This window comes from Molothrus ater, chromosome 8 (genome assembly GCF_012460135.2).
Source record: "Molothrus ater isolate BHLD 08-10-18 breed brown headed cowbird chromosome 8, BPBGC_Mater_1.1, whole genome shotgun sequence".
NCBI lineage: Eukaryota > Metazoa > Chordata > Aves > Passeriformes > Icteridae > Molothrus > Molothrus ater.
In genome coordinates, this window is record NC_050485.2 from 7411672 (window position 1) to 7429383 (window position 17712).

Here is a 17712-nt window from a genome sequence, read left to right on the forward strand (position 1 = left end):
GGTGTCTTGGAGCAGCACAGCTGAAACACTGGCACTCTGCTGCAACCTAACATGGGAGCGGGTGCCTCCCTTTCCATCTGTGTAAGTGAACTTAAATCTGGCTGCTTCACTCCTTCCTCATACCCTTCCTCCTTTCTGAGAAGGCTCAGCTGCATCTGAGAGGGGAAAGGGAGGGATTTACAGTCATGATGCACAAATATTTTAGAGGCTTTTTGTAACATCTTATAGCTTATATACAGAAATGCTGTAAAATGTGTTTGGTACATGCTGATATTTGTTCTTTTTCTGTAACTATTCATGCTGTAACACTAACATCACAGCCTAAGCTTTCCTATGTACTAAAAGAGCAAAATGGCCTGGGGTGTTTCGAGTGCTGTGTGTGCTTTTGCCATGGCAGCAGGGCTGGCCTGGAGCTCCAGCTCATGGCTTTGCTGCAGGCAAAGTGTGTGAAAAACAGCTTCACTAAGGCAGCTCGGCTTCAAACCCATAGGAAAACCTTTCTCTTTTCCTTCTGAAAACATAGTAATAAAAACATTGAAAAAGAGGCTGGTTTGAGATAATGCTACCAAAAAAAAAAAAAAAATCCCCTACAGGTACTGTTTAAATAGTCCTAGTGCAGAAATGGTAAATCCGGGTGTTCCTGGTTTGGACTTGTGTTCTCCTTGCCTGGTAGGAATGAGGATGGAATGCAGAAATTCCTGTGGGCCATGGCACCTGCCTGTCAGGCAAGCAAGGGGCATTGGGGAGCTGGGAGAGAGGGCAGGGCAGCCAGGACTCCTTTCAGAGTGCCAGGCAGAATTTCCCCTTTTTTAAAATATTCCTGAGGGATATTATTATTAAATATAGAGTTATTATATTTATTTTTAAATGTGCCTGAGCATCTATTTGGAAGTATGTTTTTAAACAGCCCCAGGTGGCCCTGAGGGCCTGCAGAGCCGCTGTGCCCGCCCAGGGCGGCCCCTGCCCTCACAGAGCCCCTCAGCCGCCCTCAGGGACAGGGCCCCCACCAGAGCCCACAGACTCCCCAGCCCACGCCCCGCAGGATGGAAAAGCAGCTTCCTCCATCAGACAGCATGAAAAGTGCAAGTTTTTTGTGATTATTATTTTTTTTTTTATGCTTTTGCATCAGTTGTTGGGGTAAGAAATTTGGAATAACTGGGCGAGCAGAAAGGAACATCTTCCACGGCTTGCACCATGGCTGCCGCTTAAATTCCACTTCAGGTTCCTTCATAATCTTGCATTTTTTTATCCTGAGGAATTAGGTAGAAATTCACAAATTTCATAGAGTTGGAAGGCTGTGCACCAGCAGGGGGTCAGCTTTTTCCTGACCTTTGGGGCTGTTTTGAGGGGTAGTGACCCCTCTCTGTCCCAAACAGACCATTTGCCTCAAAACAAGGCCACTTTTCCCTGACTGTAGGGTGAGGGGGCTTTACTGGAGTTCACCCCATCACAGGTCTCACCTCAGCTCTACAGAAGAATATTAGTAAGAATATGCAGTAGAAATAAAATCTGTACTAAGATGCTACAAAAAAGACAATAATTTTGTCCAAGCTGTAGATCCTTGGAGGTTAAAATAATAAAAAGCAGTTGATATTTACCACTTGATTGTTTTTATTCCCCAGCAATCATCCTCTTCTATACAAGTTAGGCACACAACAAATAAGGTTTCACCAGAGCTACAGTTCAGCAGAGAAGGAGGCACATTTGGTGTTCCTCTGGAAACCCTTGTAGAGGATGCAAAGCAATGTGGGGTTCCTTCTCTTGTGACACAGATGGTGGAGTACCTGGAGGTATTTGGTAAGTTCATATTTTTCCTGCTCAGCTTCTGGAAACTGATATTCTTTGTTTAAGCTTTGCTTTTCAGCTGTAAATGCTGAAAAATCCTTATTTACAATTATTGTGCTTTCTTAAAGGAGCTCTTGCTTTTTGAACTCCAGTTCTCAGCACAAAGATGTGGTTAAGTAAACAAGCACTGCTCACTGTTCTGCATTTCTTACACAGGTCTGGAGCGTGTCGGTATATTTCGGGTTGGTGGCTCAGCAAATAAAATCAAGGAATTGAGGCAGAAGTACAATCAAGGGGAAAAAGTAGACCTTATTAATGATGGAGATGTTGATTCTGTGGCCAGTCTCCTGAAGCTGTTTCTGAAAGAACTACCAGTGGCTGTTTTTCCAGACAATATTTGTTCTGGCTTACTAAAAACTTTCCAAGGTACAGAATGGGCACCTTCCAAGCTTCTGTCCATTCTCTGACAGTGACAGATAATGTGTTCATTACACTTTCTATAAACAAGGTTTTGTGTTTCCTTAACCTGAAGTTGATATTTAATTGCTTTGGAGGGACCAAGCATCTACAAACTTTTTTACAGTCTTTTTAAAATTCATTAATTCTTTTGGGTTCCCTTCCTTCCTGTGGCAATGAATCCTGCAATCCAATCCTGTTTTCTTTGAGAAAGCTCTTCCTCTGCATGCTTTCTTTTTTAAATTGTATACCATACTAGTTACTGAGATAATATTTTTAGTTTTAATGCAATCTCCACCATAATGCTGCTTGTGTCTTTATATAGCCACTGTCTCACTTGTCTCTTTTCCAAGCTGAAGCCTCTTTTTTTATTTAACCTTCCCTGTTAAAGGAGGCTTTTCTGCACATCGCTGTTCTTCTTGAGAACTGTGTTTTTAGTTAGCATTTATTTTTCCAGTCCTCTTATAATCTTGGACAGCAGTGTGGAGCAGGATGCAAAGCCCACCCAGAGCACCGCAGCAGCCTTCTGCCTGTTCCCTGTTCATGCCTGCAGTGGTTGAGCTCTGTTCTCAGTCTGACTGCTAGCTAATTCAGGTGTTTGCATACAAATATGTGGGCTTTTGTGGGTTACTTTGCAGGCTGCTTTTATTCGAGGTGCCCTAGTAGAAGTTTAAAACAAAGAGAAAGGAAGCAGTTTCATGAGCTGTGAAAGTCTGTGCAGAACAACCTATGGGGCTTTTGCAAGCACCTGTTTTTTTCTACCCTGGACAGTCTTGCTGTTATTTTTTAAAGTTATTTTTACCTCTTTGTCCCCCTTTCCATTTCACTCATTAATCAGTTGAGCACCATAGGCCTTGGCCTGTGCAGAATGTGTTTTTAAGGGCTATAATTACCCTCAAGGGCACGATTTGCTCATAAGCAATGTCAAAGCTACGCAGATGTGTCCTGGTGATCTATGGCAAATTTGAGCATCAGCTGCCAATTATTGAGCAGTACTGTCATCTCAATTCTAGTAACCAGGAGACTTTATCTTACTGATAGGGAACTGCTGATCAAATAGAGTTGTTTGTGAACCCATTTTCTGCCTTGTTACCCTTCTTTGAAGAATAAGAACCAAGAAAATGTTAAGTATCCCCAAATTAGAATTTTAAGCATCTCTTGTGTAACTGCAGTTGCATATTTATAGAGCAAAGATGTTTTGAGTCTGAGAGCTACCAATTAGTCAGGAAATGAAGATGATGTGGGGCTGAAAGGCTACAATTTCTCATTCCTCCTAATGAGAATCATACAGCATGTGTAAAATCTCTTGGGAGAGTCAAGGCTGTCAACCTTGCACTGTCTTTCAAGGCAGCTTTGAGGATTCAGGTACATGACTCCTGCTTGCAATTTCATCAGGAAAGCAGCAAGTGCTGGATGATTCTGCCTTAAGAGGAAAAATATCAGAAACAGTGAGTGCAAAACTCAATATCTGGAAAACCCATGGTTATTAAATATTTGTAAGTGAAAAACATATGCCAAAATTTAGTGTACAAAATCCTTGTTTGGGACCTATTTATTCTTCACATTGGTCTAATATATTTTAAAACTTTCTTTCTTACTTATATCTAATGTCTGTGATGAAATTGTGTTGGTATGAGGAATGTCTACATTATAAGTTTGGGTTTGGTTTTTTTTCCCCCCCAGAGCACAAAATCAACACAACAGAATGCATAGAGAACCTGAGACAGTTGCTCAGCTGCCTGCCCAAAGCCCACCAAAACCTTCTTCAGTTCCTGTCTGCTTTCCTGTTAAAGGTGTCAACCTACAGTGCAGTGAATTTCATGACTCTGGAAAACCTGGCCATCGTGTTTGGACCTGCTCTGTTCAAGTGAGTCCTCTCTGCTCAGCTGCCTCAAACAGCACAACAAGGTCACACCTCCCAGGGAGGCTTTCTGTTGTAACTCTGGGTCCAATAGGCAGTGGAGCATTTTGTAAGTTCAGTGTTTATATGATGTATTGTGGGCAGATGTGGCAGGTTCTGAGCTGGCTGATCCCTTTCATTCTGTTGGGCACTGACTAGACAGGCAAGCCTCAAGTGAGAAACTATATGAAGAGACATGAGGGATAGAGAGCTGTTTAATGACAGCTGCTTCTCTTTTCTGAGCCAAGATAAGTGCTGGCTGTGGGGGCTACTTAGTTGGATTTAATTCTGAAAAGCTCACCCCCACTTTGGCCTTGTAACAGCATTTGATATCAGAGAAATGAATCCCTGTTATCAAGAAAGAGAAGCAACTCATTCTGCCCTTGCCACTAAAATTCAAGTTGACATGCAAGCTGAGCAGTGAGTGCTTGGCTGGAGCTAGAGAAGTCATGTGTGGGGTGGTGGCGAGCGGGCACAAAACTGGAAGCTAAAAATGAGAGGTGGGACAACATGTCATACAAGTCAAGGTGATAAGAAGGAACAGCCTAGTGTGATCAGATAATGGAGGATTTTCCCTTTCACTGTTGACACTACAGGATGTTAAAATACCTGCTACAACTTGTAAATCTTTGTTCTAGTGGATCACAGCCACGCCAGGTTAATATGAGCTATAAGCCAATGACATTTACAAAATATATCTATTAGCAGGTAATATATTCTATGCAGTAAAAAAGCCTTGTTATTCAGTTGGGAGTTTTATGGCAAGCCAAGTTAATTTTAAAAGTATATATTCAGCAAAATTGGTGCCCAGCATCAATGACAGGCTTTGTTTTGTGGAAATGGACTTTTAAGCCTTGCTGCTGTTTCATAGGTCTCTATATGTGGTCTCTGTTTTCCTGCTCTGTGGGTTTATTGCCAGGTCTACCAGAATTTGACCTTTGGACTTGATACAAGTTCATGTATTTAACAAAAGCACAGCAAGAGAAGTGAATCTAACAAGATGTGGTGTGGTTGGAACTAGGCCACTCTGTCCTCTGGGGAAAAACCTCACCATGGAGGATACTCAGCAGTGCAACAAAGCAGTTTTGTAACCAGACCCCAAATTCCTTAGTATCTGAATACTGAAGTTAGTAAATGAGTGGAGACAGATGAGATTTATTTATCAGTGTTTGGATTAGTTGTGTGGTGATACTTATGAGCATTGGCTGATACTAAAAGGCCTTCACTAAGAATCTGTCCCTTGGCCCCCACATTAACACAAAAAGCACTTCACGGACTGTCACTTTTCTGCCATCAGGTGGCATTTGCTCTCACCTGGGGCTTCTGTGCATGCACGTGCATGCAAGAAGACTTTGTTCCTTTATCTCCATTCCCAAATTATCCCAATGTGTGCCCACTGATTCCTGTATCTGCACATAAGGATCCAGTGTGCTCCCTTATTGATTGATGAGCTGCTTCAGTTTCTAAATATCCCACTCTTCTGGGACATGGCCCAGCTACTTCTGAACATGTGCCTTTGCCTGGTTTTAAGGTACATTCAGTGCTAAATTGAGCACTTGTGGCAATGACCTGTCTGAGAAGCCTTCAAAACAATCAGCACGGGGTTTCCCTGCCAGTGACCTGTCAAGACAACAACTACCATAAACAGAAGTATGTCTGCCATATAAATGTTATCTTCAACTCTTTACAGTCATTCTGATCTCACCAGCTCTGGGAGACAACCCAGTAAATCTGAAGCTCAGTTTTTTTTTTTTTTTTGTAAAACATTTAACACCATGGTGCTGTGCTTGTTGAGTTACTTCCTAGGGTTATGAAATTCACCTTTTTGGAGGTTGGGCAGAGAGGAGAGCCTTGAAACTGGCACTATCAGTGAGATTGCTCTATACCACTTCCTGCTGAGTGACCTGAGGCCTTCAATGATTCAGAATAAATCACTGGTATTGTCCTGTATAGCAGCAAAATTCAAGGTAGTCAGCTGTGGCAAATCATATTGCTGACACAGGGGAAAAAGTCATAAATATCCTTTATGTCTTTCAGAGCAAGAATTAGTGCAATTATCTGGCACATTATGAAACATTTGGCAGCCAGAGTGTAGGAAATTGGGACATGTTGGGTAGTACTTGCTATAGTTGTTCAGTGTAAATGTGAAGGTTATGGAAAAAAACTGCTTTTAGATCTAATCTGCAGAAATGTGTGCTCCATGCAATTGCTGCAATTAACCTTCTGGAGGTAATGGCAGCTCCTCATACAGCATGAATTCATTGCAGGTGTTAAAACTGTTCTTCGTGTATTCTGGCAATCTGCATTTTTGTGAAATTACTTCTTCCTTCTTTGACATTGAACAACTAAATAAAGTTGTTTATGAGCCTTTTAACTTTAAATTTCTTACCTATTTAGATTCAAGTGTAAATTTTGTCTATGATTATCACCTATCTCAATATTTTGGCACTTTTATTTGTGAGTAGGAATATTCTGTAGTTAGAACATGGAACCTTCTTGGGCCTTGGGACCACAAAAGTAGAATATTGAACTTTGTACATTATAAGCCTAAAGTGCACATACTTCGTGATTTGTAGCTATTGTTATTGTAACACAAAAATTACAAGGCTTAGCACAGGTATTATATTGCAAGTCTAGTTAGAGGATCAAGGAAAACTGGTTTTGCTCTCCCAGTATCTGTAAATGCTTAGGAGAATGCATTTATCAGAGATCTGACTGATGTTACTTAAATTTCCATGGATACTTTGTTATGCTTCATCTTGGTAAAGAGATTTTTAGTTCTGGTCTCAGTGAGCAATTCTTGCATGAGTGCACAAGGACTCCAGCCAGCCAGCTGTTTGCTTCCACTCACTTTGACTCATTGTTTCTGTAAATTTGCAGCAAGCCTGTGGCGGCAGGGAACCTTGGCAGATCTCCTGGACAAAGCCAAGGCAGGGCACTTGTGTGGACTTTTTAGCCTGCACTTTGTGGCAAAGCAGCTTTGGAAGTTTTAGACTCACTCAAGAAAACCAGTAGCTAATTCCTGATGGTCAAGTTTTACTTGTTTCTTATTCACAGTGAGTGTTCTCCTGGGATTTGTACTACAACTGATTATGGGGCTTTTGTGGGGAAGTGCAGAATACACCTCAGCAGCTCTGCTCTTCCTAGGATGATGTGCCTGGATTTAGCAGTGGGGGAACCTGGCTCCCCCTTACTGCCACCCCAATAATGCGGTTTCTGGTAGCAGCAGAAGTATCTGAACAGGCAAGAAGTGGTTATTTCACGAAATTAATTGAAAGTCATTGTGGAAGGTGGCTGAAGAGAAAACTAAAAGTGTACTCTCTATATTTGGAATGCACACCTGTTGCCACCCATGAATATCTGCTGATGAGACATTGATATTTGGAGTCAGCTGTCTCCTCCCAGTCTATAGTTTAGATCTGTTTTAGGATGAAATGAGAACTGGGCACTCAAACCCAGGCTGCTAATAAGAGAAAGGAGGACTCAATGAGTGGTCTGGGAGCCATTTATCTTCCTGAATAGCTTGTGCAGTGCTCCTTCTGGTGAGGAGTTAACAGCTGGTAGAGGTGGATTCAGGAACACGTCTAAGCTAATAAAAGAAGCTGAAAAAGAAGACAAAGGACTAAAAATACTGCTTGTCTGGCCTGTGAGCTGAGGGTGTTGATGTTTGGTAAGTGATGAGTAATCTCTTAGGATTGTTGTATGCAGCAAAGGCTATTGCTCAGTCAACCACGTTTTACAAGCAGCCTTGTTTATTGTGGAGAAACTGAGTCCATCCCAAGAAAAATGGGAATGCAAGAAAGAGAAATGTTTGTTAATCCTAAAGAAGGAACTGATGACACAGTGGTTCATCCTGTAAATCTCTCTGTTATACCTGGCTATAACCCTGCTTAAACCTTCTGCTTCCAAAAGGAGCCCAAACTGAAGTCCTTACAGAAACAACAGTAAGTTTACAAAAGAGGAACACGAATGAGAGCAATTGGACTGGGCCCAATGTGTATATTTGTACTTTAAAATTGCAAATGAATAATGAATGTACTCATTTGGCAAAGAGAAGACTGGTGTATTCCTGCTCCACATTAGTCTCCTGAGTTTATGAATTTCTTGTTTAAATATTAATATTGTGCTGGGTGTAACAAAGTTGGTGCAGCATGGCTGGAGAAGCTCCATTAAGGGCACAGCATTTATGTAAATGTCATCCAAGCTTCCATATAGCTGGTGAGGGGAATACACAAGTCCTTCAGGGGTTGAGATTAAAATCCTATATAAAGAATCCTTTTAATTAAATTATTCTGACTTGATGGTGACAGTAAAAATTTAACTACTATTCATAAAGACCCCAAAAATATGGAGAGATCAAGCAAGAAAGGCAAAAACCCAACCCAAACTCAACATGGTTAATGGGAACATCTGGAATTTCCACTTCCTGATACAACTGATGTCTATGGATTTATAAATTAATACACTGAAGCAGTTTATTACCTGTGGGTTTGTTTTTTTTTTTCCAGACAGTTCTGGTAATAAGACATTCCAGTGATCAAAGCTCACCTTCATAAATGAAGGTAGAACAAAACTACTCTTTCCACCCCAATGCCAGTGAGCAATGGCAGATTGATAGGGTGCTTTTTGTTTGCCTGTCCTTTTCACCCTTGATTTTTCAAAGCTCGTGTCTGAGCTCCTGTCAGGTTCTTACTCCTTTGCTGTGCTGCCACAAGGATTCACTGGGTTGTGAACCACTGCAGCAAAGCTGGGGCTCTGTGCCTGTACAGGTCCTGATGTTTTGAACCCCCCAAGCTCCAGTGGTCACTGTCCCAGCAATTGCTGCTTTGCTGAATTACCCTGGCTACTGGGAGGGCTCCCTGTGTCACCCATGACCAGCCCCTGATCTGAGAGCTCCTAAGGTTAATCCAGCTCCTCTTCCTTTAGGATTCCTGTCAGTCCCTTGGCTTGTGAAGAACAAAGGCTTTACAATGGCCTCCTGCTGTATTTGCTCCAACACCAGGAGATGCTTTTTGTTGACCTGGACCCTTGCTTCTCACAGAGACAAGCAGATGGCCTTCAGGTAAGAAAGTTGCAGTAAGAAATCAAAAGTGCTTCATTAGTTAAAACCCAGAACTGGAAATACATTTGCTTATACATAGTGTAATTAATGACTGTACCTTGGAGCCAGCAATGTAAATACTCATGATATGCCTAAGCTGGAGAGGAAACGTGAGTTAAAATTCTAATTTGGAAAAAAGTAAGTGCAAAAGCAAAAGGTCCAGAAGAAAATCCCAAGCTATTCTACTTTAAATATATTAATGTCAAGCTTTGTTAGATCAAAGCCACTGGATTTTTCCTTGAGTGAAACACATTTTATTTTGTGTGTTTTGTCTATACATTGATGATGCAGGAAAGCCAAATCAGAAGGTTTGAAACCCCTCTCTTATTTTTTAGAACTTACTGTGTATGTTCCAGCCTCTCCTTGGGTGTTTTCTAAAACACTGCTAGCTCTTTGATTCCTTTTTTTGCCTCTTTGTTGAAAACCTCATGGTGCAAGAAACATGATAGACAAATCCTGGTTTAGAGAGAGGGTCAATATAAATCTTGTTTTCACTTGGTGATGTGGTGTATCGTTGCTGCTGAACTTGAAACTGATTTTTGGAAAAAGCCATGAAGGAAATGTAGCAAACCCTGCAGTTTAATATTTCACAGTGCAGTTTTGTGATCCTTGAGGTTCATGGTAAAGCTGGCAGCAGTGTGCCAGGTCAAGTGATGGACTGTGGAAGAGATTAGTGCTGCATGTAAATGTGGGTGATGGTATTTGTGTTTGACTCCTAAATTTTCTGGCTTCTTTCTCCAAGTATCCCTGTTAAGGAAAGTTAGCAGACTTTGTATGAAAAGTTAAAGTCAGTATTTAGAACATATTATGTATCCCAAAGAGAATATTGGGCCTGTAATGTTCCTTGGAAGCTTTCTTTGAAAACAAAACCTGTACAGACACAGGTATAAAGAACACGCTATACTGATAAAATGATGTTTCTAAAGTATTTCTTGAATGCACCAAGACATGGCCCCAAATGTAACACTAGGATTGTTTCACACTAAAACAGTGTTGAGCTCATGCTCCCAGCTCCCCTTTCTCTCTGAAGAAGTCCCATGTCACTGCCACCTCTGGGAGTTTCTGAAACCAGTACTCAAATGAGCACACGAAATAAAAATATTGGCTGTCCCAAGACATCTGTTTGCAAAGCTAGAGGAAGCATCAGCAGCTAAAAGAAATTGGAGAGGTATTAGAGAAGCCAGGAAACCAGGCTTTCACTTGCAGTGCTTTTGTTTAGAACCAGCTTCACTCCCTGTAATTCTGCAAAATGTCACAGTCTGTCTGGAATTGTGGTGATGTGGGAAAGAATTCTGCTGAAAAGCTGCTTTCAAGTTCTTTAATAAAGCCTCAGACAAGGCATAGCCATGGGGCACTCTCCTACTCTGAGGTAAGCTTATGAAAGAAATCCCATCTGTGGGTGAGAAGGGAATTCAGTATTCTGTGGCTGATCTTGTTTTTGTAATTTTTGGCAGGAAACTCAGCACATTGGATAGGTACCCTTCATCTTTCATAATATAACAATTGCTCAAGGCCCACTAAACTAGAAACATCAAAGTTAGGTTTACAAACTAAACATATTAGAAGTTCATGTTTTTCTTCCAGTAAAACAAGCAAAAAGTGAAATGGCAAACCTGGCTCAGATTCCTTGTTGCGTCCTGGAAATGAAACTTGTTTTTACTGGCTTTTATACAGATACTTGCATTTGGACTACTTAATTCCTCTGATTTTGTTGTTGGGTTGTCATTTAGCACTCTAGGCACAAAAAAACTCATTATGCTTTTTTCCACCCTGTTGCTCATCGTGTCAAAGCTAGTGCTGACTAGCCTCCCTTACTTGGTTAAAGTGTTGCTTGCTTTGGGGAAGTTGACTTTTGCAAGACTTGCAAGATTATGTAGAAGTCTGACTGTCAAGTTTTGTTAATCATTTACTTCATTATCTGAATTCAGAGTAGCACTAAATCCTTAATTGGTTAAAGATAAGGAAGGGTTCAAGCAAATCTAAGAGTAAAGGAAATCAGTATTTAACTAATAACACTACACTGAGATATCATGGGCTTCATTCTGACAGAAATAATGAATAATTAAAATATTGGACCAACACAATTAAGTATTATCTGGTAAAGCGAGTAATCAGCCAAGGATGTCATAGATAAAGCACCTAGTACATCTAAACCACCATGACAGTTCTTCAGGAGTTAAAAAGATGACATCATAAGTGTGCTGAGATTTTTATCGCTCCTACTTGCTGCTGTTAGTAATGTGTTCAGGAGCCTGCTAAAGAAAGCTCCCATGTCCTCTCTGGCCAAGCAGGTCTGGGAGAGACACCAGTCGTGACTGCCCCTATAGTGTTCTCAAGCCTTTAGGACAAGGCCTAGGACTTCAGACCAAGAAGTGCACAAGCACTAAGGCCATAACATACAATCCCCAGTACATTTTCTCCCACACTCAACCCAAGCTCCTGTGCAGGACTCCTTCAAGTACAATTTGTCTTGCTATTTGTGAGTCAGGAATGGGCACTCCATCCTTCTGCTTCCCTTTGAGGGCCTCAGTGCCTGCAGGAGGCTAACAGGATTAAGGGTGTTTTATCTGTCCCAACTCAGCTCTGCAGAGGTCAGTTCTCTTGCTAGACATGAATGTTGACATACACATTGTTACGTAGGCATTTCACCTCCTTCCTCAGGAGCAATGTCCGGGCTGCCCTATGAGACATTCCTAAAAACTGTTTAACTTTTATCCACTCCCAAGGCCTGGGCTGCTGCCATTAGGATTTGTTGTGGCAGCCCTGAACACATTCAGACCTTTTTTTTGCAGTAGGTGCTGAACACCCAGAGTTGCAGAGTATTCTTCCCCCAAGGGACTGTACACAATTGTAGGAGTGTGAGATATCATTATAGCAAACAGCTTGCATTCTGGAGGAGAGATAGAAAAATAGCTCTGTCTTATCCATAACTTGTCCCTTCTTTTGTGCCTTCACTAGTGCTCTATGACCTTGACAGAGAACTACTGTGCCATGACACAAGGCAGAGCATCACAGTAGGTGAAAGAAAAACTGTAAAGGCTCAGAAATCTCAGTTGTCCCCTACTCTGATGCAGACTGCAGGAAAATCACATTTATAAACAAGTAAACTGAGGAAGAGAAACAGGGAATCACCAGGTAGCAAGTGTTATCAAAGATAAGCCAAACCAGAAAGCCAGACTAAATGTTTGGATTTTTGTCTTGAAGATGAAGGCAGTAACAAGGAGGAGAACAAAGAGAAGGAAGCACTTGGTTGCACAACTCACCCAGTAATGCCACAGGAAAAAGCAGAACACTCCTAGGCTACTTATGCCAGAGTTCTTTGTACTCACCTTCCATCTGGCCTCTCTGGTTATGTTCCACTATGTTCCAACTCATCTCTATATTTGGCTTTTTCAGTAAAGCCACTGCCTGGAGTTTGTCTTGGCCAGGACAGCTCAGGTTTTCTGACTGTGTTGCTCTGCTCCTCTCCAGACTAAATTTTTCTCTCCTACGTTGGAAATGGCTGTGTAAGTGGAGATGACAAGTGCACACAAAAGGGGCAGAGGGAGCCCAGGGTCACCCAGGAGCCACTGAAGGCTGGTGAGGTGTCCTAGGCCTGGAGGAAGTTCTCATTAATTAGGAGAGGCAGGGCCGGTAGAGTCACAACAGAAATGCCAAGGTGTGAATGGAGAGTAAATGAGAGCCTGGGTGTAGAACACCAGGAGTGGCAAGTGTTGTTGACATTGAGCTTAGCTTCTCACCAGGACAGCAGCAGATCTAGGGGTAGCTCCTCCAGGCACTCAGAGTGGGAGAGAAGGGGCAATGAGGGACAAGGCAAGAAATTGACCACTGTCATCTCCGAAAGCATGTGAAAAGACACATTCATAAACAACCCTTGGTCACCAGGCTAAGGATGGAGGAGACATGACAGATCTCTAGCTGATGTTCCTTGTTCTGTGTCATGACAAGGACTCTCACCCCAGCCCCTGGACATAGGTCCTAGTGTCCAAATGCTGAACAGTTCCTTTGGGCACATGTCTCCTTCCTCGTGAGTATTTGGTAAGAGAACAGAAGCAAGTACAATCTGTTCTGTTTAACAATAAGGTCATCCAATTCTCTTCATGGTAAAGAATGCCTGCTCACGGCATGGCCTCTCCTTGGCCTGAACAGAATAAAACTCTTTGAAGCAGAAGAGGCAGTATTCCTGAAAGGATTCAGAAAGCCGACCATCCCTTGTTGCTGTAACACTTCTCAATTGTGTAGGAAACTGAGAAGAAGCTCTGCCCTTTTTATCTGTTCCAGAAGTCTTTGTAGGTGCTTTCAATGCCTGCTCTCTTAGTGAACTCCAAACATGTCTGAACAGCCTGGGTGGTTTGCAACATTCCAGCAATATGTCTGCAGGTGTGTGTGTGCACAGATACGGAGTTTTTCTCTCTGAGCTTGCCCTTTACTTTTATTTCTGATGCTTTTTACAGAAGAGGGACCCCACAGGAACTCACAGCCAATGATCACTTGGGATGACTTCCCAGTCCCTTCTCAGGCAGTACAAGCAAAGCCAGCTTCAAGTTCCCGCTTTGCATCTTGCTCTGAGTGGTTGTTTCTTAGGCAGCACCACCCAGAGCAGTTTGGGACATCCTGTGCTCTAAAGCCCTGTTACTGCCATGCACACAGGCTCTCCTGGTAACTTGCTATGGCACAAAGCTGGCTTTGCCTCAGCAGAGCTGGCTGATTCAGGCTGGAGACCAGGCTGAACAGCCTCTGTTTTGTCAGCTGAACTTTTGCACTCCTCCTTCAGCCCTCCTCAGCCAGGGCTTTATCTCACCGCACCCCGCGGGGCTGGCACCCTTCTGTCATCTGCCTGAGTGCCTGGCATGTGTACAGCATGGCTGGCTGGCAATGAGCTACGCCTGGCATTTGCCACCTCTAAAAAAGGGCCATAAGTAGGGCCAGAGGTGCTGCACTGTGCCATGTCTCTCCATAACCCGGCACATTAGCGTTATCATATCCCTTAAGCTCTGAGCCTGGGGATGGGGACCTGGCACTCACTGAAGTTCTTGCTACTTTTACTGCTCTCCACTCCCAGGCTCCTTGCTTTCATGTTCGGAGACTTGGAATTAGGGTTTGTGTGAGCAGCAAAAGGATGGCACATCATCTGGGTTTGTAATCTGCTAGATCATCAGGTGCTGGCTACTCCCCCCCCCGTTTTTCATTATTGCTGATAAACTCTGAATACTGATAGTTGTTCCCCAATGTTGCTCTTTTCATTGTAGGACTCCTGCTAGGGCGTGTCTGTAAAACATAGAGGGGCAGGGCAGCCTCCAGCTAACAACCTTCGGTGCTAAAGACCAGTTAGCAGCAGCTCCGGGCTAATAATAGCACTCACTAAGAGCTTTTCACAAGACTGAAAAAAAAAATAGCAAAACCTGTACAAATCCTTTTTACAGGTTGTAGGGAGAATTATAACCTGCCTGAGATAGATAAAGCTTGCAACAAGTCCTGAAGTGTGAGGGTCTAGTATCATAAATTACCTATTGGAATCCATGGATTCTGCTTCTGTCTTTTCTCTGTCACCACAAATGGAATGTTTCTCTATCTCAGTTTCTTTCAGTAAAACAAATGACAGATTTGTTTCTGTGCATTGAAAATGGAAGAGAAGGGACTGTAGGTGCAAAGGGTTGTGAGTAGTGCTGACTGACACCTACTGGTAAACCAAACCAGGCTGATAAGCTTGGCTGTATTTGTAGGGGGTTGGGGGATTTCTTTTGTGTTCCTTTTAAACATGAAAAGTTAGGCTTGCTCATTGTTAAGACTATTGGCATCGTGTTCTTGGAGAGACACGACCAGGAGCTTTCCATGCTCATGGCCACCCTGGTTGAGGCTGCTTATTGCCAATGCCTGAGCCTCCTCTCAGACATCACTGCCGTGCCCTTCCCGGCACACATCCATGAGTCTCTCTCTGCCTCACTTGTACTTTGAATTCATGGCTAGGACACGCCTTCCTTCCCCCTTGGCTCTGGATCAAGAGCACACACACCTGCCAGAGTGGGCCTCAGACAACATCCACTGCAAGTGCCAACATAAGTAACAGTGATAACTGCTGATATCTCTTCAAAGGACTATGCTTTTCCAAACCTCTTCCCAAAGATTTTAACCACTTCAAGGCACAGCTGGCACAGTGCAGTTTGTAAGGCTACCGGCTACAGATTGAAACAAAACACAATCATGCATCTTTTTTTTTGAGGAACAAATACTTTACTTTACCCATCAGACATGTATCATCTAAGTAATATCAGCTCCTGATGGGAGGCCTGACAACATGTATTTGAAAAGAAAAGGTGTATGAACTTACCATTTGGTGTATTGATGTTATTTTTCAGCCAGCTTGAAAACACAATTGACAATAGAACAAAGAACAGACAAGGCATAGTGGCATAAAAATACACAAGAAATATGAGATTAATGCAGGCACATGCCAGTAACAGAAGTTGTTTTACAATGAGAAGCACTAGCACTACTAAAATCACACCACAGGGGGAAGTGGTCTTTCTGCTGGGAAGGGGGAAAAGAGCTGACCTGGGAGACCACTATAGCCTGCAGTTCTTGTCTGATCACAGCCAGAGCTGGTCTAGGGCTCCTCATCATGGCAGGCTGACTGCTGTCCCCAAAGTCCAAGGGAGAGGAAGCTGCCAGGCTGTCCTTGCCAGAGAGTAAGGGAGAGCTCTGGCAAGCTGGTATAGAGTCTCCTGCCTTTACCAGAGACAGGCAGAGTGAGAGGCAGACATCTCTCACAGCTGCAGTGGCCTGTGGAGGCTCCCATGTCCTTTCTTTGCAGGGGAAAACTGGCTTCCCAAATTTCAGGCATGAACAAACACTGCATGTGAACATTACCATTTTGCTCCTGCTGCTGCCCTAAAGAGCAGACTCAGTGCTTGGGAGCTGGTTGTCTGATGCTCTTGGTCACCGTCCCATGGATCGGAGTTCAGCTGTCACACCTCTGCACTTCACCTGCCTTCCCTCATAGTTATGGGAGTCCCTGTGCAGAAAGGAGCAGGGGGTGAAGGTTATCTTCTGGTGTGTAGTGACAGGCAGGGCTCTTACACTGTGCTGCTGTGGCTGCAGCACCCCTGCCTCAGTGGGATGTTATCTGTCTGGCTGGTCTTGGGGTTTGGCACAGCTTGGAAGGGGAACAGAAAAGAAACACTGGGCAATGCAGAAAGGGAGGTTCTGAGTCACCTTCTCTGTTGAACAGAGCAGCTAAACAACACTCTCCCTTGTGAGAAATCTGAGGTTTTGTAAAGCCAAGCTTTACAGATAATAAATTTTACCTTCATTTTCTTGTCAGAACCCAATTTCAGGATCCTGTTACCCTCACAGTAGTTATTTCTAGGTTAAGAAGCTCAGTCTCAGCCAACAACATATCTTATACTGGCCACAAGCACAGGTTCAGCCACCTGAAGCAGACAACTGCTGGTTGGATCCCTCCCAAAGTGCCAGACTTAGTTCCTAAAAGATCAGCATCCCAAGCATTTGATATCTGTGCAGAACTCAGGATCTCATCCAGTAATTTGAGTCCATGGAAAAGGCAGACACTTTCAGAGACCTCAAAAGAGCAGCCATTTTTTTTCTTGCTTTGCAATTATGCCTTGGTATACTTGTAGTCTGCTCTGGAGCCAGGATCTAAAACAAAGTCTTACAAATTAATTTGTAAGAACCTTCCTCTGTGCCTTTCAAATCACAGAAGACCTGATGAATTGACTACAATGGGCTGTGTGCACTATTTGAGCCCATTATAGAGCACATAGTTCCTCTGTTCAAACACAGTTTAGCATATGAATTTTCTGTTTAATTAAAATTTGGAGGGGGGGAAAAAGCCTATTTTAGGAAGTTCTCCTGACAGGCTGTTTTCTTCTGAACAAGATAGTAGCTTCAATGCAGAGAGGAGGAGGAAATAAGCAACACCATTGTTCTGTTTTCAGCCAGAAAAGCTGAAGGTAAGACATTTTGCTCAATTCTGAATTCATTGGAACTGGGAATGAAGAAACATGGCAATATCTCACAGTCTTGTCCCCAACAGCAGGACCAGCTGATGAAGGGAAGTGAATCATGAGACTCTGCAGTTCCTGCCTCCACAGCTCCTGTTTGAAATCTAAGCTGCCCTGTGGGCTGGGCAACAAGCTCCTTCTCACAGCTCCTGCCGGGCCCTTGTAGTTGATTGACAGTCTGCTTCAATTTACAAAGACTATCTTGTGGCTGTGGCAGCCCTGAAACCTGGGCTATCTGAGGACAGGGCTCATCCTGAGGTCCTTCAGACACTGCCAAAGAGGCTTTCCCCAGAATGCAGCGACATACCCATCTTAGAAAAGGTGGCAATACAAGATGCCCCTGCACAATGCCCCTGCTAAACCTGTCACTGCACAGCACACTAAACAGTGTAGCACTAATGAGAACTGTTAGCAGTGGTCTGGTACAGCTCACATTTCTATTGGCTTTA

The 17712-nt window shown here is 43.1% G+C and overlaps 1 protein-coding gene across 1 annotated transcript in view; it reads left to right on the plus strand.

The window, feature by feature from the left end:
- The window catches only part of LOC118688484 (protein FAM13A-like), a 19620-nt gene continuing 1908 nt past the window's right edge, over positions 1-17712 (plus strand). The window contains exons 1-5 of the mRNA XM_036386127.1: positions 1-81; positions 1623-1797; positions 2002-2211; positions 3925-4108; positions 9068-9203. Of these exons, the coding sequence (XP_036242020.1) occupies positions 52-81; positions 1623-1797; positions 2002-2211; positions 3925-4108; positions 9068-9203 (735 nt within the window). The 5' untranslated portion in view covers positions 1-51. The remainder of the gene's footprint in view (positions 82-1622; positions 1798-2001; positions 2212-3924; positions 4109-9067; positions 9204-17712) is intronic.